Here is a 23033-nt window from a genome sequence, read left to right on the forward strand (position 1 = left end):
CCCTGTCTCCTCCAGGGTTCTCTCTTCGGCTGCTGCAGCTCTGCCTCATCTGAGACCCTTCCCACTGGCCAGGAATGACAGCCCACCCACGCTCTGGCCTCCCCTGGGGGACTTGCCCTTGGCGCTGGATTCCTGTGCTCTGACCTTGGAGGAACTGCCCTCCTGTGTGTATGGAATGACCACAGGCCTCCCTCTCACTCTTGCTGCTCTCCGCTCCTCATACCTGCCCTGTGACCTCAAGTTCGGGATTCAGTTTGTTGCCCTGGGCACAGTCTGGTTTTTCTCCAGAAATTAGATGCAGAATCAGGCCTAACCAGCTTCTCAAACTCACAGACTGGGTCAGCAAATATCCCCATGCCTCAAAGGCTGAGACACCTGGAGGAACGATGCCAGCAGAGACAAAATGACATTGAGAGGTAAGTCAATTAAAATGTTAAAAAACATCAGATTAGGCTGAGCGCAGTGGCTCGTGCCTATAATCCTAGCATTTCGGAAGGCAGAGGCAGTTGAATCACTTGAGGTCAGGAGTTCGAGACCAGCCTGGCCAACATGGCAAAACCACGTCTCTACTAAAAATCCAAAAATTAGCTGGGCATGGTGGCATGTGCCTGTAGTCCCAGCTACTTGGGAGGCTGAGGCAGGAGAATCGCTTAAACCCGGGAGACGGAGGTTGTAGTGAGCCGAGGTTGCACCATTACACTCCAGCCTGGGTGATAAGAGTGAAACTCCATCTCAAAAACAAACAAAAATCTAGATTGATAATTACATAAAACTGGTGGCTTGTGAAAGCTACAAGATAGAAATGAAGTATCTCCTGACAATGGGCTCTGTCTGGTGTGCCCTTCCTATGTAAGTTCTAACAATTGTCCAGGCCTCATTCAGGTGTCACATGTTTCACCCATTCAGTCCCTTCCCAGGAGCAACCTGGGGCTATGGGTCTCCTGTGGCAGCTCCTCTCTGCCAGGTATGAGTTAGTCCTGTCCTCGTTCTACGACCTGGAACTCCCTGGGTCTCCTGCTTTTGGAGAGGGTGTACAAATAGTGGTAAGGGCTGCGTACACTGGAGACAAGTTTGAACCTGGGTTCGCGTTTATAACTTATGTAACCATGTGGTGCTAAACAGGGACGGTGGTAACTACCTCATAGGACTTAAATGAGGAGATGTAAAGCATGCATTGTCAAGTGGGACTAAAATTGGCTGGGAGTAGGCCGGGCGTGGTGGCTCACGCCTGTCATCCCAGCACTTTGGGAGGCCGAGGTGGGCAGATCACCTGAGGTCCGGAGTTCAAGACTAGCCTGGCCAACATGGTGAATCCCCGTCTCTACTAAAAATACAAAAATTAGCTGGGTGTGGTGGCTCGGGCCTGTAGTCCTAGCTACTTGGGAGGCTGAGGTAGGAGAATCACTTGAACCCGGAAGGCGGAGGTTGCAGTGAGCTGAGATGGCGCCACCACACTCCAGTCCTGGGCGACAGAGGCTGGAGACTCCATCTCAAAAAAAAAAAAAAAAAAAAAAAAATTGAACCCCTCTTTTTAAGGGACCTTTTGATGGAGATGATTAAAGATTTAAGATTCTTTGGTCTAATCCATACAAACAGCAATGACATTTTCCTTTATTGGGCTTTTGTTTGAACTGTAGCTGATATGCTCCCTGCAGGGTCTCAGTAATAGTTAAAAACATATTTATTTCCCCCCATCTGATAAAATATTGTTATTATTCCATTTTGGTTTTCTTCAAAACCGCCTTTAACTCGGCCAAAATAAAGTCCAGCTGAGTTTTCTTATGGCTTAATGCAGGAGTGTAGAAATCCACAGGAAATGTGGATGACTATTATTCCAACATTACAAGTGTTCAAGAGAGTTTTTTAAACTGTATTGAAATTAAAAGGAATGCCTGGGAGCAGAACATTTAAAACTATATAAACAAGTACACATCTATGAGAAATTACCTTGCCTGTTATCAACAACTATTTAAAAATCAAAAAGAACATGTAATAAAATCAAAGCAAAACTTCCTTGGTAAAGTATGCTACTGGAGAAGATGGTTGATTACTTAACTTCATATTAGGAAATTGGTTGCACCTGTGTGTGCCAAGTGACCTATTACATATGAAGAAAAGTTTATGATAGGAAATTCCAGCCATTTGGGGCAAAGTGTTCAAGTAGTGGGGAATTGTTAGGTCTTGGGGTAGTTATCTCCCCACAAAATACCTTACATTATTCTTTAAATTAGATTAATGTTGAGCGAAGTTTGATTTCTCTCATTGTATGTGTGTGAAGTGACTTCACTTGAGAAATTAGCCTAAAAGTCTATGTTACATGGTCTGATTCAAGGTTTATATCAGTTTGTGAAATTTGACACAGATAACTTATAATTAGCCTGCTTCATCTTTCCCGAATTGAAGTTTGTTTCTCATTCATTCATTCATACATGCTCCACCTTTAAGGCATCTTTGGAAAAGTACACATGTGTCACCCGTATATAACCAGCCATGCCTTGGTCCAATCCCAGCATTAAGTCACATTCAAAGAAATACGTATATCAGAGAAAATAATTGAAAATAGCTCAAATATTTACTTCACCTTTCAGAAAACATCCAAGGCGGTAATAAATGCCTTATATTTGATAAGACTTTAAAATCCTCTTTCTCATCTCTCTGACCTTTTACATGTCTCTCAGCTGCTTCCCCAAACTTTCTTTTTGAAACCCTTCCCATATCCAGCCAGTGTATCTCCTCATGTCCTTACCTTTTCCCCTTCTTTCCTTCTAGGTTTATTTCCTTCTATTTCTTCTCTCACTCTATTTCCTATTCCACTTCTCCCCCTAATTCATTTCCCACACCTGTGTTCATAAGCTCAGAACCAGGAAAAGGAAACAAACAAACCCAGAATTCCATCAGGAGGCAGCATGAGTAAGGAGGCTGAGATCATCCATATGCTATTATATTTTCTCTTCATTGCACTTATTAAAGAAATTACGATATACTATTTTTTTTTTTTTTTTTTTTTTTTTGAGATGGAGTCTCACTCTATCGCCCAGGCTGGAGTGCAGTGGCTGGATCTCAGCTCACTGCAGCTCCGCCTCCCGGGTTTATGCCATTCTCCTGCCTCAGCCTCCTGAGTAGCTGGGACTACAGACGCCCGCCACCTCGCCCGGCTAGTTTTTTGTATTTTTTAGTAGAGACGGGGTTTCACGGTGTTAGCCAGGATTGTCTCGATCTCCTGACCTCGTGATCCACCCGTCTTGGCCTCCCAAAGTGCTGGGATTACAGACAGGCTTGAGCCACCACGCCCGGCCGTACAATATACTATTTAAAAATGGAAAGTCCAGACCAGGGGACATATAAATTGACATGAAAAATGGGACAGTAAATTGCATGCCGCTATTAGTTATATGGCTAATGCAGAACTACTTCATGTCTGGTGTTAAAAAGGAACTACTTCCCATATTTCTTCCTGTTAATGAGTAGAGCTACATGCCAGTCCCTATGATAACAAAGCCCTTCCTAGTCCTTAACTCTCTAGTGACTAAGGAAAAACTTCCCCTTCGCCCTTTGAAGCTTCACTGAAAAATGAACTCATAAAAGGCAGATTAATCAGAAAGAAGCATACAATTGTTTTTTAACATGCATGAGGAAAACCTAACGTTTGGGAGACCACAGAGTGTTTACCCAATCCTCCAATGGGGTGCAGAAGCTTCTGTGCCATCTTGAGGTCACAGAAAGAATGGGGACTCAGAGCATGGCCAAAAATCACATTACAGTGGCAAGACAGATTATGGGAAGGGAAAGACAAGGAGGAGGCCTGGCTCGTGAAGGTGGTCTTGTTATATAGATGAAACCTGATAGGTAGCAGCCGTCAGAGAGGATAGGTGGTAAATGCTTCTTTCAGATCTTTGAAGGTGTCAGACTCTCAGTTAAATCTTTCCTAGATCAGGCCAAGGGAAGACCTGGCTGGATCGATGCAGAACTCCCCCATGAAAGACAGCTTTGCAGGGGTACTTCTGTTTGCAAGCCCTCAGAACAGCCATCTCAAAACATGTCAAAGCAGCATGTTCTGGAGTGAAATGCTTTTGTTTTCTTCACTGGAGTTTGGTGTTCTCTGGTTCTCCAACACCAGCTGAGTGTCCAACAGTTCCATTCAGTTTTGACACTAACTTCTCAGAGTCAGCCTCAGACTCCACAGATTTAAGGGTTTCTGTTGTAAGTCCCAGGTCCCCAGACCACCTGTACTTTTGTCCACCTTGACTGCAAATTTGAGGTTTCCCGTGACCGCCTTCTTCAGGTTTGAGGGTTCACTAGAACTGCACAGGGGACTCAGGAAAACACTTTTCTTACACTTAACCAGTTTATTATAAAGGATATAACTCAGGAACAGCCCAATGGAAGAGAGGCAGAGGGCAGGGTATGGGGGACTCAGGGATGGTAGGCTGGGGGATTCAGGGGTGGTGCCAACAAGCTTCGATGCCCTCTTCGGGTGTGCCACCTTCGCAGAGGCTTAATGTGTTCATCACCGTGGAAACTTTCAGAACTTCAACATTTAAGGGGTTTTCTTGGAGGTTCATTACCTATGCATGATTGATTAAATCATTAGCCCTTGGTGATTTTTGTTTGTTTGTTTGTTTTTGAGACAGTCTCACTCTGTCACCCAGGCTAGAGTGCAGTGGAGCAATCTCAGCTCACTGCAGCCTCCACCTCCCGGGTTCAGGCAATTCTCCTGCCTCAGCCTCCCAGGTAGCTGGGACTACAGGTGCATGCCACCACGCCTGGATACTTTTTGTATTTTTAGTAGAGATGAGGTTTCCCCATTTTGGCTAGGCTGGCCTCGAACTCCTGACTTCAGTGATCAGTCCAACCTCAGCCTCACAAAGTGCTGGGATTACAGGTGTCAGCCACTGCGCCAGGCCTAGCCCTTAGTGATTTAACTCTATCTGCTGTCCCCTCCCCTCTTGAGAAGTGGATTGTGGGGTAGGGCCAAAAATTCTAACCTTTTAATCCTGGCTGGATCTTTCTGGTGACTAGCCTCCATCCAGAAGCTCTCTAGGCTCCTCCCTCCCTCTGCAACTTTGAGTCATCTCATTAGAATACAAAAGACACTCTTCACTCAGGAGATTCCAGTGTTTTCGGAAATCTGTACCAGGAACCTGGGGACAAAGACCAAATTCAGTCATGTTCCACGCAAGCCACTGGCCTCATTTATGATGGTGGGTCCATAAGATTGTGATGGGGCTAACAAATTCTATCATCCAGTAACATTGTCGCCGTCATAGTGCAACACGTTACTTGGTGATGCTGGTGTAAACAAACCCACTGTGCTGCCAGCTGTGGAAAAGCATAGCACATACAATTATGTACAGTACATAATACTTGATGATGATAAATGACTATGTTACTGGTTTATTTATTTACTACACTAGTTATTATTGTTTTAGAGTGTTTTCTGATTATTTAAAAAAAAAAAAAAACTAAACAGAACAGCCTCAAGCAAGTCTTTCAGGAGGTGTTCCAGAAAAAGGCATTGTTATTACAGGAGAGGATCATTCCATGCGCGTAATTGCCCCTGAGAACTTCCAGTGGGACAGGATGTGGAGGTGGAAGACAATGACGTTGATGTTCCTGACCCTGTGTAGACCCTGTGTGTTTACGTCTTAGTTTTTAAACTAAGTTTAAAAAGTTTTACTTTTTAAACGCCAAGTTTACAAAGTAAAACAAAAGGGTTAAAATTTTAGAAATAGAAAAAAGCTTATAGAATAAGCATATATAAAGAAAGAAAATATTTTTGTACAGCTTTACAATGTGTTTGTATTTTTGGCTAAATATCAAAGAGTTACTTAAAAATTGATAAAGTAAAAAAGTTGTAGTAAACTAAGGTAGTTTATTATTGAATGAAGAAAAAAATATATAAATTTAGTGCAGCGTAAGTATACAGCATTTAGAAGCAGTAGAGCACAGTAAGCACATTTACTCACCACTCACTCTCTGACTCCCCAAGAGCAGCTTCCATACATGGTAAGGACCCTATACAGGTGTATCATTTTTTCTTTTCTTTTTGAGACAGGGTCTTGCTCTGTTGCCCAGAATGGAGTGCAGTGGCATGATCATAGCTCACTGCAGCCTCAGCCCCCCAGGCTCAGGTGGTCCTCCCACCTCAGCCTTCTGAGTAGCTGGAACTACTCAGGATGCCACCTTGCCTGGCTAAATTGAAAAAAAAAAAAAAAAAAAAAATTGTAGAGACAGGGTCTTGCAACGTTACTTAGGCTGGTCTTGAACTCCTGGACTCAAGCATTTCTTCCGCTTTGGCCTCCCAAAGTGCTAGGATTACAGGCTTGAGCCATCATGCCTGGCTACCATTTTTTTAATACCATATTTTTATTTTACCTTTTATGTTTTTACACCTGTTTAGATACGTAAATACTTACTGGTTACAACTGCCTACAGTATTCATTACAGTAACATGCTGTACAGTTTTGTAAACTAGTAGCAATGGGTTCTACCATATAGCCTAGGTGTGTCATAGGCTATTCTATGTGGGTTTGTAGTAAGTATATTCTATAATGTTTGTATAATGACAAAATCACCTGATGACACTTTTCTCAGAACATATCCCTGTTGTTTAGCAAGACATGGTTATATTTATTTATTTTTTGTTATACCACAGGTGTTCCTGTGGTTGGCTAAAATCAAACTGGTAACTTGAGAGGTGGCCATTGTTGGGTTTTTTTTAAGAGAGTGACCAAGACCATCTTCTGATTGGATGATCATTGTCCAAGATTTTTCTTCAAAATCTATTTTGGGTTTGCCTTTACATGTGAATGAATTATCCAGAATCAGAGTTCTGCACTAACTTCAGAAGGAAAAAAATTCAGAGTAGGTACTACCAGTCTACCAGCCCAGGAATTCTGTTTTTGAGCAATGTCACTTACCAAGCAGTAGCCAGCATGTAGCAATTGGAAAAAGTACCTCTAAGATGTTGAATAGACATGTTGGATGTAAGCCAACTAAATTGAGAGCATCTGCCAAAATAAGTTTTAAAATTTCATACCTGATATTAGATTATTATTTCTGAAAGTACCTATAATGACAGAATGATTTATGAGGTCACATCTAGTTTATGACAATGAAAGTATATTATCATAAAAGGGTAAGTATATGTATATCTAAAATTGTTCAAAAGCAATTTCAGATTAATAGAGTATATTTTTTAAAGTTGAGAGAGAAGTTAAGCTAGAACATATTCCAATTTTATGCTACTTATAATTGTTTTCTGTCATCAGGCCATTTCTGCTGATCATAAACTATGTTTCCCTTACGAGGCTTTCAGTAGAACATTAATTTATATACTAAACTGATTAGTTTCAGGATTCTGTATTTTAGCTCTTATTTCCTTCAATATTTCTACAGTTTAAGCAGTTGACAGAAAAGTCAGTTAAAATTGGATGACAGAATCGCTGGCATCATTGAGTTTGCTTGCCTGAGATTTTTGAAGATAGTATGCTTTGTGTTTGACTAAAATGTCTTCAAGAAAACAACTGTTTGCTGTTCTTCTGGAATTATGTCACTGCAATATATTGCTGTTGCAGCAAAATATATGTGTCACGAAAATATATGCCAATGCTGCTTTCTATAAGATTCATTGAGTAGTCAGAATTCAGTTCGTTTTGAGTAAAAAGCATTTCTAAACAAATAATTTAAAAAGGTTTCCTTTATTAAGGAGTTCTAGCAAAATAAAAAAATATTTTAGAAGACTTTCTTGGCTTTGTAAGGGATTATAAACAGCTTTGTGTAAGGGATTATAAACAGTGATTAACTGATTCAATGTAGATCTAAGTAATTAGATATGAAAATGAGACTTAACTCTTTAGAAATCCTACCTGTTAAAAATTTCCTTCCAATACGCCCACTTCCAAGAGGCTGTTTGGAAGTCATCCAACATAAATAAAACAATTCACGTCTGTAATATTCTCATTGCAGATTTCAGGGTAGTCTTGAATAAACCTTTTGCTTTTGCTTTAGAAATATGTTTATTGCTACTCACTGGCAGCAGTGAAGTTTTTCAAGTATCATAGACAATACATCGAATAGCCATAGTAATGATTTAGACATAGACACTAAGACACTAAGATATGATGCTCAGTTTACAATTATTTGTAATATAAAAGTTAAGTTAGTGAGTGTGGTAGGCTGAATAGTGACCCCCAAAGATAGCCAGTTCCTAATCCCTGGTACCTGAGAATGTTACCTTTTATGGTAAAAGAGATCTTGCAGATGTGATTAAGGGCCTTGAGATAGGAACATTAACTTGGATTATCTGGATGGGTTCTATATGCAATCCTAAATGTGCATATAAGAGGGAGGTTTGACTGCAGAGAAAGCAGTGTGCCATGCAGGTGGCTTTGAAAATGGACAAAGAGGCTACCGGGAATATACCTCTAGAAGCTGGAAAAAGCAAGGAAAGATCCTCTGATGGGGAGGATGTCCCTGTGGACACCTTGATTTCAGCCTGGTGAGTCTGATTTTAGACTTCTGACCTCCAGAACTAAAAGAAAATAAATGTGTGTTAAGTTACCAAATGTGTGGTAATTTGGTACAGCAGTCATAGGGAATTAATACATCCAGTCAGTTTAACTATGTTAAATAAGCTACGTGCATAATGTCATTGTAAAGCAAAAGAGAATAAACAACTTCCAAATACTTTGTTTACATTTCTCTTTGCTGAATTTGATTAACTTCTGAGTTGCAGTGTTTGTCAGCTTATTCTTGGTTGATAAGCAGTAAAATTCCTAATATTTAAATACATTTGTAGGCCTTTTTGGTGACTCAGCACAACACAATTCTCTTAGTACCTGGAGCGAGTTCCCTTTTCTGGTTCCCTTCCTTAGTTTATAGATGAGATATATATTACCATTGTCTGCACCATCAATTTCTGTAAACCGTTTTTAGGCTGTGACTCAGCATTCTGACTTCTAGAAAAGGGAACCAAATTCTCACACGGGACAATGTATACATTCAACAAAAGCCTGTTTTGTTTTATAAATACAATGTAGACATTCCGCACAGTGTGCATCCATTTTGCAGCAGTGTCATTTGATCCTGGTACTGGGGGATGCTTATAAGATTTCTGAAATGTCCCACCCCAAGGCTCCTCTGAGAGAGTGTGTATTTGGTTTTGGCCATTTCTGGCCCCCACATGTTGGTTACTGGGGTCTTCTGAGACCTACTGACCCACCACTGTTTTAATAGTACAAGGAAATCTTAGAAAAGGAAAACTGAATTGTTGCGGTTTCCCCTGATTGGCATTCTGTTTTTTTGTCTTTATTTGAATGTGGTTGTTCTTTGAGGCTAGGAGAAATGCTGTTGTGTGTTTGTATACCCATCTGAAGGATATATTGCTAGTTATTGAATGCAAAGCCAAAGAATCTCTTTTCCTAACTGTATTGGTTCTTTGAAGCTGGAGTATTTTCATTTTAACTGATGAATTTCAGTTTTAGCAGTGGAAAGAATCTCATTATCACGATTAGAAAAAAGGCGGAAAAAAAATGCATGTCTCCATGGGTGACACTAGAATCAGGAACATCCATAGGTTTTTCCAGTGATTACTCTTAAACCTTTTGTTTTTATTTGGCCAGAATTCCAAGAGAAAATTTTCTTCAAGTGAGTTGTTGTTTTAACTGTTACTCTCCCTTTGCCTGTAAGTTTGACTTAATTTGGCATATAATGTATCATAAATGAGGATTTTCAGTGGAAATGGAAAACTATGAAATGACAAAATGAAATGGAGTTCAAAAAGTGATGTTCTTCTAGAAATAATAAGTGGCTTTGTATTGATGACTAAATTCATAGCAGAGTTAAATACAATTAATGTTTATGTAGAGTGAGAAAAAGGACATGAACATATATTAATACCTGACATTTGTTACATACCTTCTTTGTTATGTTAAATATGTTGTGCTTTATATGTTCTCTCATTTACTTGGATTCTTAGAAATCTCTGAGTAAGAATAACAGCAGCATCACAACAAATTAGTAACTTTTGTTTATCAAGCTCTTCCTGGAAACCAGGCACAGGTTGTGTTTAATAGTAAAGTGAGCTTTCTGTGCACCATTTCCTTTAATCACCATTAAAAATCCATCAGAGGCTATTATTTTTATGTCAAGGACAACAAACTTGAGGCTTAGAGTTAGTAACTCGGCAAAGGATGTGCATCCAAGGTACAAGAGGATTCAAACACAAGTGTTTCTGCCCAAAGACTGACCTTCCATTGTCAGAGGTGGTAAAAGTCAGAATTAGACAACCAGGAAAAAACAGCCTAGGCTCTGAAGTTCAGAACAATACAATGACAAGGTTGCAGCCAGAACAGCTCAAGAAAAGCACCAAGAGAGGGTCGCTGGAGGGAGACAGACTAGCTCTATCTGACTTAAAAAAAAAAAAAATGGTGTGGGATTGCAGTCCAGCAATTTACTGAGATAGCTGGACTCAGGAGAAAGAATGAACCACTAAACAAGAGTTAGCAAAATGTTGCCATAGCTGCAGATATTTAATTTTGTTGTTGTTTGTTAGCCTTGTAAATCCAAAAGTAATACATGCTTACTGTACAAAAGATTCAACACCACCACATTACATACCTATAAAGTAAAAGTTCTTGGCTGAGCGCGGTGGCTCATGCCTGTAAATCCCAGCACTTTGGGAGGCTGATGTGGGTGGATCACGAGGTCAGGAAATCGAGACCATCCTAGTCAACATGGTGAAACCCTGTCTGTACTAAAAATACAAAAATTAGCCGGGTGTGGTGGTGCTGCATGCCTGCAATCCCAGCTACTCCGGAGGCTGAGGCCGGAGAATCGCGTGAACCAGGGAGTCAGGGATTGCAGTGAGCCGAGATCTCGCCACTGCCCTCCAGTCTGGTGACACAGCAAGACTCCGTCTCAAAAAAAAAAAAAAGTGAAAGTTCTTCTTCTCTCCCCACTCATTGACTAACCGTTTTCTCATACATCCACCAAACCTGTATAAATACATATCTATGTGTATGTAGTTGGTCTTTAGGGATTTTGCTTTTTTTGTTGTTGTTTTTTCCATAAAAATGGAGTCATGCTGCAATACTGTTTTACATCTTTTTTTTCATGAAATAATGCTATACCTACATATTTTATATTAGTACTCTATTTCCCTACAGAGGTAATTTTGAAGAAAAATTTTGTATTGTTGGAACCGAACTCTCGATTCCCTCCTGGGCAGGGGTCGTCGCGAAGGATCACCGACACGAAGTTCACAGCAGAGAGTTATTTATTACTAGCGCGCTAGGGTCCCAAGCTCTAAGTTGGTCCTGGGACCCCGACTGCTTGTTACAGGCTGTTTATATAGGCTAACACAAGTTCAAACACAGCTTATGGCGCGAAATTCAAACAAAGCTTAAGGCGTAAAATGATTGGGTCTAGCTATAGCCTGAGCAAGGGGTCTTGGTTTAATTGGTTAGAGCAGGACCTTATGAGGTTCTTTCCTGGAGTTGATAATTCCGGGAACTTCGAGGCAGGGTGAGACCCCTGGAATTGGCAGGGTGGGACCTCATGAGGTTGTTTCCCGGAATTGGCAGGGTGGGACCCTATCAGGGTGGAACACTATCGAGGCAGGGTGGGACCCTATCTAGGCAGGGTGGGACCCTATCTAGGGCCACCTGGTGCTAACTTTTTAGGTTTTGTAAGGCCTACTAGTTTCAGTATTAAAGAAGACTTTCATGGGTCTGTTCTCATGGTTGGTCAGTTTTGATGTTTTCTGCTCTTCTTCCTGGAGCTATTAGCCCCAAATTATAGAGCAGTGTTTTGTTGTTATTCTTGGTTTGGTTTTAGTTTTTTTGTTTGTTTGTTTTTATTTTTGCTTTTAATAGCCTTTGTAAATGAATGGGGTTCTAACTGTCTTGGCCTCTGGACTTATCCAAGGCTAGAAATTCTGCAGTGGAAGGAAAATGTAATCAAATGTGGGACTTAGGAAAAAAAAAACACAAGTGCAAGACTCTTGGGACGGTTTAGTTTGGATGTAAAAAAAAAAAAAAAAATTTTTTTTTTTTTTTTTAAATCAAAACAAGTTTAACACATTTCCTCCTCTTCCCCGCCAAGGGCAAACTGTTAGAGCCAGACAGGACCTTGAAAATCGTGTTAGCCTCTTGCTTTTGTTTACTTAGAAGTCCCAGGGGGGTTATCCTTTTTCCAACGCAGGTTGCAGGGCTGATTACAGAGAAAGCCAAGCCCAGAACCCAAATCTGTGTTCAAATCTTTCTGTGAGTGCGCAATCTGTTGAAACCCACTAAATTTTCAGGCCCCCACATGGTTTGTAGAATTTTCAGAGTCCAGTGATTTTATTTTAAAGTCGAGGTATACATACATGCCATAGTACACATTTAGAGGGGCTTCTGGGAGTCCCTGTGGCAGTTGGCTGTAACCTAGGCTTGTGAATTCCCGCTCCACAGCTAAGCTATGCCCTATGACCTTGGGAAATGGTCCTAGTTTTTCTCACCCTTCCTTTTGTTATCTGTAAAGTAGAGATAAAACTGCCTACTTCATTGGGCTTTTGTGAGGATAGGCTAGCATTTGTGAAGTACATAGCCTGGTGCCTGATTCCTTAGTCAGCTTAGTAGTTCCTGTTAGAAGAAAGCTCTTTAAAGCTTTTCGTAAGTTTTTGAAAAGTAAAATTCAGTTTTAAAAGTTGGACAATATTTATGTGTTAAATTATTCTGAAAGTAGGAGATTTCAAAGACTACTTAAAATATTTTTAATATATTATTGTACATGATATAAAATTCAAAATGTACAAATGAAACACAATAAAAAGTATTTGTGTGTGTGTGTGTGTGTATGTACCCTTGTACACATATTTTCTGCATATACTCATTACAATTTAAATACTGTATCTTTACCCTTCTCTCTAATGTCTTGCAGATAGGACTAACTATAGCTCTAGATCAATATTGTCTAGTACATTGTGATGATGGAAGTATTCTGTATTATCCAGTAGAGTAACCACTAGAACATGAGTCTAGAAGTGTATTTCTTACAACAGAATAATTTTAAAGTCAATTTTACTTAAATGTAGTAACTATGGGTGACTGGCCTGTGGCTACCATATTGAACAATGCCATACAAGATATTTATGTCTATGTTGCATTTTTCAAAAGTACATGGATCCCAAATTTTAAAATTAAGAACAAAGTCATATATAACTGTGAATTTAATATTAATTAAAGCAGTCTGTAATTCAGTACATTTTAAATTATGTGTGACTAATATGTAGAAAGCTGAAACTGGATCCCTTCCTTATGCCTTATACAAAAATTAATTCAAGACGGATTAAAGACTTAAATGTTAGACCTAAAATCGTAAAAACCCTAGAAGAAAACCTAGGCAATACCATTCAGGACATAGGCTTGGGCAAAGACTTCATGACTAAAGCACCAAAAGGAATGGCAACAAAAGCCAAAATAGACATATGGGATCTAACTAAAGAGCTTCTGCACTGCAAAAGAAACTACCATCAGAGTGAACAGGCAACCTACAGAAAGGGAGAAAAATTTTCCAGTCTACCCATCTGACAAAGGCCTAATATCCAGAATCTACAAAGAACTCAAACAAATTTACAAGAAAAAACCAACCCCATCAAAAAGTGAGCAAAGAATATGAACAGACACTTCTCAAAAGAAGACATTTATGCACCCAACAGATACATGAAAAAATGCTCATTATCACTGGTCATCAGAGAAATGCAAATCAAAACCACAATGAGATACCATCTCAAACCGGTTAGAATGGTGATCATTAAAAAGTCAGGAAACAACAGATGCTGGAGAGGATGTGGAGAAATAGGAATGCTTTTACACTGTTGGTGGGAATGTAAACTAGTTCAACCATTGTGGAAGACAGTGTGGCGATTCCTCAAGGATCTAGAACTAGAAATACCATTTGACCCAGTGATCCCATTACTGGGTATATACCCAAAGGATTATAAATCATGCTACTCTAAAGACACGTGCACACATATATTTATTGTGGCACTATTCACAATAGCAAAGACTTGGAACCAACCCACATGTTCATCAGTGATAGACTGGATTAAGAAAATATGGCACATATATGCCATGGAATACCATGCAGCCATAAAAAAAGATGAGTTTGTATCCTTTGCAGGGACATGAATGAAGCTGGAAACCATCATTCTCAGCAAACTGTCACAAGGACAGAAAACCAAACACTGCATGTTCTCTCATAGGTGGGAATTGAACAGTGACAACACTTGGACACAGGGCGGGGAACATCACACACTGGGGCTTGTTGGGGGGTGAGGGACTGGGGGAGGGATAGCATTAGGAGAAATACCTAATGGGAATGACGAGTTGATGGGTGCAGCAAACCAGCGTGGCACATGTATACCTATGTAACAAATCTGCCTGTTGTGCACATGTACCCTAGAACTTAAAGTATAATAAAAAATAAATAAATAATGTGTGGCTAATATATTTTATTTTAAAATCAAGTAGCTTAAATGAGAAGATGGGAGTTCATTTTGGAGAATATGCTGCAAATCAGAGAAAGCTGTGAAATGGCTGTTTGTAGAGTAGCAGATCTCAACCAAATCAGAACATTTAAATCAACTTAAAGTGGAAAAATTCAGAAGATTAAGAAGCAGCATATCTCAGAACATGGGCTCATTTTCCATTATTTTTTTCAAGAAATATTTACTGAGTACCTAATGTGTGCCATGCAAGAAAGGAACTTGCCCAAGACCCTGACTCTGCTTACTGCCAGTGCCCCACACTCATTTCCTTTTGTAAAAGAAAAAGCTTCAGAAGAAAACTAGTTTTCATTCAGCTACTACAAGTGATTTATTTAGCAGGAGCCCCTTGCTCACTTCTGCAGTCAGTCGGCTAACTCTGGGCTGGAACACTAGTAGGGAAAAAGTGAAGTATGTGTGCATTCTACAAGTGTCTACACCATTTTAATGTAAAAAAGCCAAGAGATTCCAGAATTTAAAAAGCTTTTTAATATTCCTTTATGGAAAGGTGTAAATAAGCTCGGAATCATGGTGGCAAGCCACATTGCCTCATTCTTCTGCCCTTGGGGAAGCCCACAGTGTAATTTGTCTTTTCTTTTGGCTTTCACCTTGTCTTCCCCAAGCAGTGATTGCTTCTTACGTTAGCGTTGCATTTGATCGAAGTCTTATTCATTTTTTGCACTTTGAAAATTTTCTGTTATGACATGTTTTGTTTTCATAATAAAAGAAGAAAAATAAATAATATCATAAAACATAGTCCAGGTCACAGAGATGATGAAAGCCTGACAAAGCAGAGATTGTGAAGAGAAGGTAAATTGGAGTGGGAAAGATAGGATTAGAAGATAGAACTGACAAGGCTTGACTACAATTTAAAACACCGGTTTTATGTCATTGTGATCTATTTTAAAGAAAGACAAATGCAAAATAAAGGTTTTGGTTTTTTTCCCACTTGTACTCATGGCAATCAAATCTTAAATGTATTTCATTATTTTTCAGTCACTCATCGTTTAAGATGATTTGCCAAGTGTATTTTTAGCCCACAATATAAAATCAGTGTATATTTGGGGTCATGAAAAATGCTTAGATGAAATAATGAGAGTTCATTTTTCTGCAAGACCATTTTTTTTTTCTGTTTATCTTAAGTTAATGATAACAAATCCCTATTGTGAGACTATCTTACCAAGATAGATATTGGCTTAAAAACAAAAAGTAAGGACTGAAAGATTAAAGCCCTGAAAAGGAATGCTTGAAGAGCATTAACTTTACCAGATTCCTCAGGTTGGCAGCTATTCCCCTTTGCAAAAAGTGTTAGAAATTGATCTCTTTACTTGGAAGGAAGGATTTTACAGAGGGCTTCCAGAAACACATCTGATTTCCAGTTGCAATATCAGAATATTCTAGTTATATTGATAATCTCCAGAGAAACAAAGTCTCATGAGTACTCTAGTCAAAGCAAAAGATTATCTGATTATAGAATTTCTAAGGTATTCTAGCTTTTTTTCTGAAGTAACAACTGTGTTTGGCTATATGTGTTGACAATAATAGTCTGTGTAGAAAAGGGAGAGAAAAATAAAACAATGTATCCCATTTTGTTATTTCCATGAGGAAAATGAGTCTCTAATGAGATATCCCCAAACAGTGCTGCCGTTCATCAAAGTACATGCCCCAGATCTGAGTGAGTTTAATTATCGTGGGGACAGTGGAACGAGGACATTTGAATCAACTTAAAGTGGAAAAATTCAGAAGATTAAGAAGCAGCATAGCTCAGGCTGCATAGAATTAATATTAATATTTGACATCTCTTTTCTCCTAGAAGGAATCATCTTTGGAAGGGGGCAACAAAGTTAATCCAAAACATGTTTTTGACTAGTCAATACATCAGAATCAGCCCATCAGTTTGGAGAAAGAGATCAGTTCTCTGTATAGATAAGCCTTCCAATGTTAAGAGACAAGCTCTGTGTGTTATCTAGATTGCTGTAGAATAACTTGAGCCTCACGCAAGACTTTTGATCAGAAGAGAAATTTTGATCAGGAGAGAAATTGTTTTATTAGGGGCATTATCCGAACTTTGCTAGAGCTATTTACTCCTTTACCAGAAAAATAAGTTAAAATCTGAGGATAGAAAATAATATGTTTAATGAAAATAATTCCTTTTTATGAGTCTCCAATTGTTTGGTTGGTGATTTTTGGTTATTTATTTATTTATTATTAATTTTATGGTTCTTTCAATAGCTTTTGGTGGTACAAGTGGTTTTTGGTTATGTGGATGAATGGTATAGTGGTGGAGTCTAAAATGTTAGTGCACCTGTCAACTGAGTAATGTACATTGTATCCAATATATAATTTTTTTATCCCTCAGCCACATCCCATCCTCCCCTGGTTCATTGTTATACTATGTATGTTTTTGCATCCTCATAGCTTAGCTCCCACTTATAAACAAGAACATGTAATATTTGATTTTTTCATTCTTAAGTTACTTCACCTAAAATACTTACCTCCATTTCCATCCAAGTTGCTGCAGAGGACATTATTTTGTTATTTTCTGTGGCTGAGTGGTAGTCCATGGTATATATAGACCACATTTTCTTTATCTACTCATCAGTTGATGGGCACTTAGGTTTATTCTGTATCTTTGCAATTGTGAATTGTGCTGCAATAAACATACACATGCAGGTATTGTTTTCGTATAATGACTGTTTTTCCTTTGGGTAGATACCCAGTAATGTGATTGGTGGATCGAATGGTAGATCTACTTTCAATTTCTTTGAGAAATCGCCATACTGCAAAGGTTGTACTAATTTATATTCCCACCAGCAATGTGTAAGTGTTCCCTTTTCACCACATCCACACACAACATCTGTTATTTTTTGACTTTTTAATAACAGCCATTCTGGCTAGAATAAGGTGGTATTTCACTGTGGTTTTAATTTGTATCTCCATGATGATTCGTGATATAGAGCATTTAAAAAAATATATTTGTTGGCCATTGTATATCTTTTTTTTTTTTTTTTTGAGAAATATCTATTCATGTCATTTGCCCACATTTTAATGGGATTATTTGCTTTTGTCTTGCTGATTGAGTAGCTTATAGATTCTGGATATTAGTCCTTTGTCAGATGCATAGTTTGTAAATATTTTCTCCCATTCTGTGGGTTGTCTGTTTACTCTCATGATCTCTCTTTGTTTTTGTTGTTGTGAAAAAGCTTTTTAGTTTATTTAGGTCCCATTTATTTTTGTTTTTATTGCATTTGCTTTTGGGGTCTTAGTCTTATATTCTTTGCTTAGGCCAATGTCCAGAAGAGTTTTTTTTTTGTTTGTTTGTTTTTAAGAAAGTCTTTCTCTGTCACCCAGGCTGGAGTTCAGTGGCGCAATCTCAGCTCACTGCAATCTCCACCACCTGGGTTCAAGTGATTCTCCTGCCTCAGCCTCCTGAGTAGCTGGAACTACAGGCAGATGCCACCACACCAGCCTAATTTTTGTGTCTTTAGTACAAATGGGGTTTCGCTATGTTGTTCAGGCTGATCTCAAACTCCAGACCACGTGATCTGCCTGCTTCGGCCTCCCAAAGTGTTGGGATTACAGGCGTGAGCCACCGCGCCAAGCCCAGAAGAGTTTTTACTAGGTTTTCTTCTAGAGTTTTTGTGGTTCAGGTCTTAGAGTTAAGTCTTTAATCCATCTTGAGTTGATTTTTATGTGTGATGAGAGATCAGGGATGCAGTTTCATTGTTCTACATATAGCCATTCAGTTTTTCCAGCACCATTTATTGAATAGGATTTCCTTTCCCCAATTTATGTTTTTGTATGCTCTGTTGAAGATCAATTGGTTGTATTTGGTTTTATTTCTGGGTTCTTTATTCTGTTGCATTGCAGTGTCTATATATCTATATTTATACAGTTACCATGCTGTTTTAGTAACTATAGCCTTGTAGTATAATTTGAAGTCGGGTAATGTGATGCCTTCAGATTTGTTCTTTTTGCTTAGGATTTCTTTGACTGTTTGGGCTCTTTTTTGGTTCCATATGAGTTTTAAGATTGTTTTTTCTAATTCTGTGAAAAATGAGTTGGTATTTTGATAGGAATTGCATTGAATCTGTCGATTGCTTTGGGCAGTATGGTCATTTTCACAATATTGATTCTCCCAGTCCATGAGCATGGGATGTATTTTTATTTGTTCATGTCATCTACAGTTCCTTTCAGCAGTGTTTTGTAAGTTTCCTTATAGAGATATTTTGAGTTATTTTTTTCTCTTTCTTTTTTCTCTGACTGTCCTTGAGCTCTTGATTTGATTGTCAGCTTAGTCATTGTTGCTGTAGCAGTGCTACTGATTTGTGTACATTGATTTTGTATCCTGAGACTTTACTGAATTTATCAAATCTAGGAGTCTTATGGAGGAGTCTTCAGGGTTTCTAGGTATTTGATTGTATAATTGGCAAACAGAGATAGTTTGACTTCCTCTTTTTTATTTTGGATACTCTTAATTTCTTTCTCTTTCCTGATTGCTCTGACTGGGACTTCCAGTTTTGGTCTTTTAAACAAACCTTAAAAGATGGCTAAACTAAGAGATGGGGCGTATATTCATCTATGACTTTTCCTCTGCTGCTCTGTCTCTTATGCTGTATACTAATTTGTTAGCCAATGAATATCTAAGAACTTGGCTGCTCAGTGTTCAGTTAATGATAGCCTAGTTGAAATACCTTGTTGGAATATGGGACCTTTATCTCAAAGCCGAATGTCTCATTTTTCTTACCATGCTTAGTTGTCATGTCTTTATGATTGTATTAGGGGATATTTTACTATTTCTGTTTCTGTTTGTGTTATATGTTGACGTGTATTATGTCAGTTAAGCCTAATAAAAGATCCTAGTAGAAACCCAAGGAAGTACAATTGTCACCATTTAAGATATAAGAAAACTAAGGCTCAAGGTGTGAAATACCTAACCTGAGGTCAGAGTTCTCTTAAGTGTTATAGCCTCAGGGAGGGACCTCTCTAGCATGTCAAACTGATTTGTTTGACATCACAGAGCAATGCAATGTAATATCAAGTTTCAGACCCTGTGTATCCTACAGTTATCTCATTTTTCTACCCAAACAGGTTCTTATCCATTTACCAACATCAAATTGGACATATGCTCAAGAGGGTGAAGGAAATAGAAATGTGTAAGATAAATCTAACTGTGCCTAGATACTTTCTATGTAGGCACAAGGAAAAGGGACATAATTTAAAAATATGTATTTACATATGATAGAGTACAACATATACTAGAGGCCAAGGCCCTTGTTCTCAAAGCACTTAGATTCTGGTAAGGCAAAAACATTCTCGACTGTCAAGTACAGAGTGACATATCCATTAATTACAGAGTGTGTGTCAACTGAAAATATTTTGAGGTATTGGCTTTCAGTGAATTCTGATAAACTTTGTCTCTTACACATCTTTGGCTCAGGAGTAAAGAATTTGTAACATCGAATATGTTAACTAATAATCAGCCAGCTATCAGTAATCATAAGGAAAATCATGTGTTGTCATTATGGCATTTTCTGTCTTAGGAAATGCAGCACTGTCTTCACTACTATTACCATATGTTTAAAAGAAAAGAATTACTCTTATGTGACCCAGTTCACAGCTTGCCAAATCCTTTTACTGGCTATGTGAGACAATTACAAAGGGCTTGTTTTTACAAATGTGCTTGCCCATCAGTCCAAAAGTACCACTGAAACCAGAAATATTTTCTTAAAATGTAATCTTCCAAACATGGCATTCTAGTAGCATAACCATACATTATGATTTTTAAAAATACTCAACATTTCATAGCCTATGGAAGAATCTCATTTTTCCTCAGGCCTATGGCAGTTCTCAATAATTTTATGAGATATAGTATTGACTATATCAAGTTGAAGAAAGGTCACAGATCTCCATGTAACAATTTGTAAGTGATTAGAAAATAAAAAAGAACAATAAATGTAATGAAACATATTATAAGGAAAGTGTTTTCTGTATCAGTTCATTAGTTTTCAAAGCCCAGCAGCATGAAATTAATACGATTTCTACCAGCAAATCATCTCTCCAATGTTTTTTTTTTTCCCCTCTTTTCCTAGTTTGAAAAAGAAAAAACAAGCCAAACAAAATGCAGAGACAGCCTCAGCTATAGCTACAAGGACTCATACTGGGAAGGAAGATGCCAATACAGTAGTTTTAGAGCCAGACAAGTGCAACATTGCTGTGGAAGAGGAATATATGACTGATGAGAAGAAAAAGAGAAAAAATAATCAGTTAAAGGAGATCAGGCGTACAGAACTAAAGAGATATTATAGTATTGGTGAGTATTCATGGCGTTACTGCAGTATTTTCATTTAAAAAGCCTATAAGAATTTTTAAAAGACTATCATTTGTGATGGATCATAATAATGGTAACAGTTTATGGAGCAGCTGCTATGTGCCCCTGGCCCTTGCTTTATATACATAATCTTGTATAAGGGGATCACACTAAAATAATGTCTCATTTAAATTTGTGTTCCCAGCATTTAGCACAGTGCCCAGCATGTGTTGTGTACTAATAAACGTTTATCTGAAGAAGAATCACTTTCTATTTATGAGAAATATTTTTCTTAATGTATGTAGACATATTCATAAATATGCCAATAGAAATGCCTGTACTTTTTGTCATTTGCTAGACAGTAGAAAATGGAGGAGACATGGTCTAGCATCTGTCAGTTAAAAAAAAAAAAAAAACCCTAGGAGTTTGTTTTTTATTTTTTATTTTTTGAGGAGTCTTGCTCTGTTGCCTAGGCTGGCGTGCAATGGCATGATCTCAGCTCACTGTAACCTCTGCCTCCCAGGTTCAAGCAATTCTTCTGCCTCAGCTTCCTGAGTAGCTGGGACTGCAGGCGCCTGCCACCACTCCTGGCTAATTTTTTGTATTTTTAGCAGATGGGATTTCACCATGTTGACCAGGCTGGTCTTGAATTCCTGACCTCAGACACTTGGGAGTCTTAAAGGGAATCTTGAAATGAGTCCACAGTGTTACATAGTTTCTCAGAACAACCCCTGCATCTGAAACTACATTCGCAGAAGTGGCATATCTAGCTTGACCTGAATCATCCGTCTCACACCTACTCTTATATCACATACACCCATGGATTTTCTTTCAAAGAGAATGCAAATAAATGAAATAAATAAAGGGTACCAGGCATCAGAACTTGGCATGGCATACAGGTTATGGCATACTTGAGATTGCTAGGAAAGGGAGAGAAAACTGAGAGCAGTAATCTGAGAACACACTGCAAATACGGTAAATGAAATATGGTTTTGTAGCAGAGCAATGACACTTGTTCTGGGCCACCCTCAAGTTGGTCCTAGTTAATACCAAAGTTACAGGAAGACATACATTTATGTCTCCATGGTTTTTTAATTTTGCTTATTTTATTTATTTATTTATTTATTTAGTTAGTTAGTTAGTTAGTTATTTTGAGACGGACTCTCACCCTGTCGCCCAGGCTGGAGTGCAGTGGCGCGATCTCGGCTCACTGCAAGCTCCGCCTCCCGGGTTCACGCCATCCTCCTGCCTCAGCCTCCCCAGTAGCTGGGACTACCGCCACCACGCCCAGCTAATTTTTTGTATATTTAGTAGAGACAGGGTTTCACGATGTTAGCCAGGATGGTCTCGATCTCGACCTTGTGATCTACCTTCCTCGGCCTCCCAAAGTGCTGGGATTACAGACATGAGCCACCACACCTGGCCATGTCTCCGTGTTTAATGTAACCTTCCAACAGTGTTAGAAGACATATGGCATGGCCTGCAGGTCATAGCATACTTGAGATTGCTAGGAAAGGGAGAGAAAGCAAAGGGCAGTTACTGAGAACACACAGAATACGGTAAATGAAATGTGGCCTTGTAGCAGAGCAGTGACACCTGTTCTGAGGTGCCCTAAACTTGGTCCTAGTTAATGCCAAAGTTACAGGAAGACATACCTTGTATCCATGTTTAATGTAACCTTCCAACAGTGTTCAAAGATAAAATGGACTGCCCTTGAGGTAGTAATAAGTGCTGCATTGCTGATGTTGCTACCATACAGGCAGATGCTCTCTCGGCAGCCGAAAGCATATGGTTTATAGCTTTACAGTGGGCTAAGATGATTGTATAATGTATTACATGTCTGAATGAATGTTTTTAAACTCAAGCTATTCAGTATCTTATAAAAAGCTGTGACTGTCAACCTGTTGAAAGACACTTCTGTGCTATTAATAAGCTTCCTCTTAAAATGTAAATATTAAATATTATCCCTTATTTCCAAAAAGAGGAAGAGGATTAAGGAAAATTATATTTCATATCTTTTGTTTGTTTTGAGATTGGGTCTTGCACTGTCACTCAGGCTGGAGTATGGTGGTAGGATGATAGCTGACTGCAACCTCCAACTTCAGGGCTCAAGCAGTCTTCCTGCCTCAACCTCCTGAGTAGCTGGGATTACAGGCACATGATGCCACACCCAGCTATAAATAAATAAATAAA

General features: G+C 38.8%; 1 protein-coding gene across 5 annotated transcripts in view; it reads left to right on the top strand.

Moving 5' to 3' along the window:
• The window catches only part of NCOA7 (nuclear receptor coactivator 7), a 163031-nt gene that overhangs the window by 63665 nt on the left and 76333 nt on the right, over positions 1–23033 (top strand). For 4 of the 5 annotated variants that reach the window (XM_011944476.1, XM_011944478.1, XM_011944479.1 and 1 more), the window contains one exon: positions 20623–20843. The exons of the other annotated variant lie outside the window; for it this stretch is intronic. In XM_011944476.1, coding sequence (XP_011799866.1) covers positions 20623–20843 — 221 coding nt within the window. The remainder of the gene's footprint in view (positions 1–20622; positions 20844–23033) is intronic. 5 annotated transcript variants of the gene reach the window in all.

This window comes from Colobus angolensis, unplaced genomic scaffold (assembly GCF_000951035.1).
Source record: "Colobus angolensis palliatus isolate OR3802 unplaced genomic scaffold, Cang.pa_1.0 Scaffold231, whole genome shotgun sequence".
In the NCBI taxonomy this organism is placed as follows: domain Eukaryota; kingdom Metazoa; phylum Chordata; class Mammalia; order Primates; family Cercopithecidae; genus Colobus; species Colobus angolensis.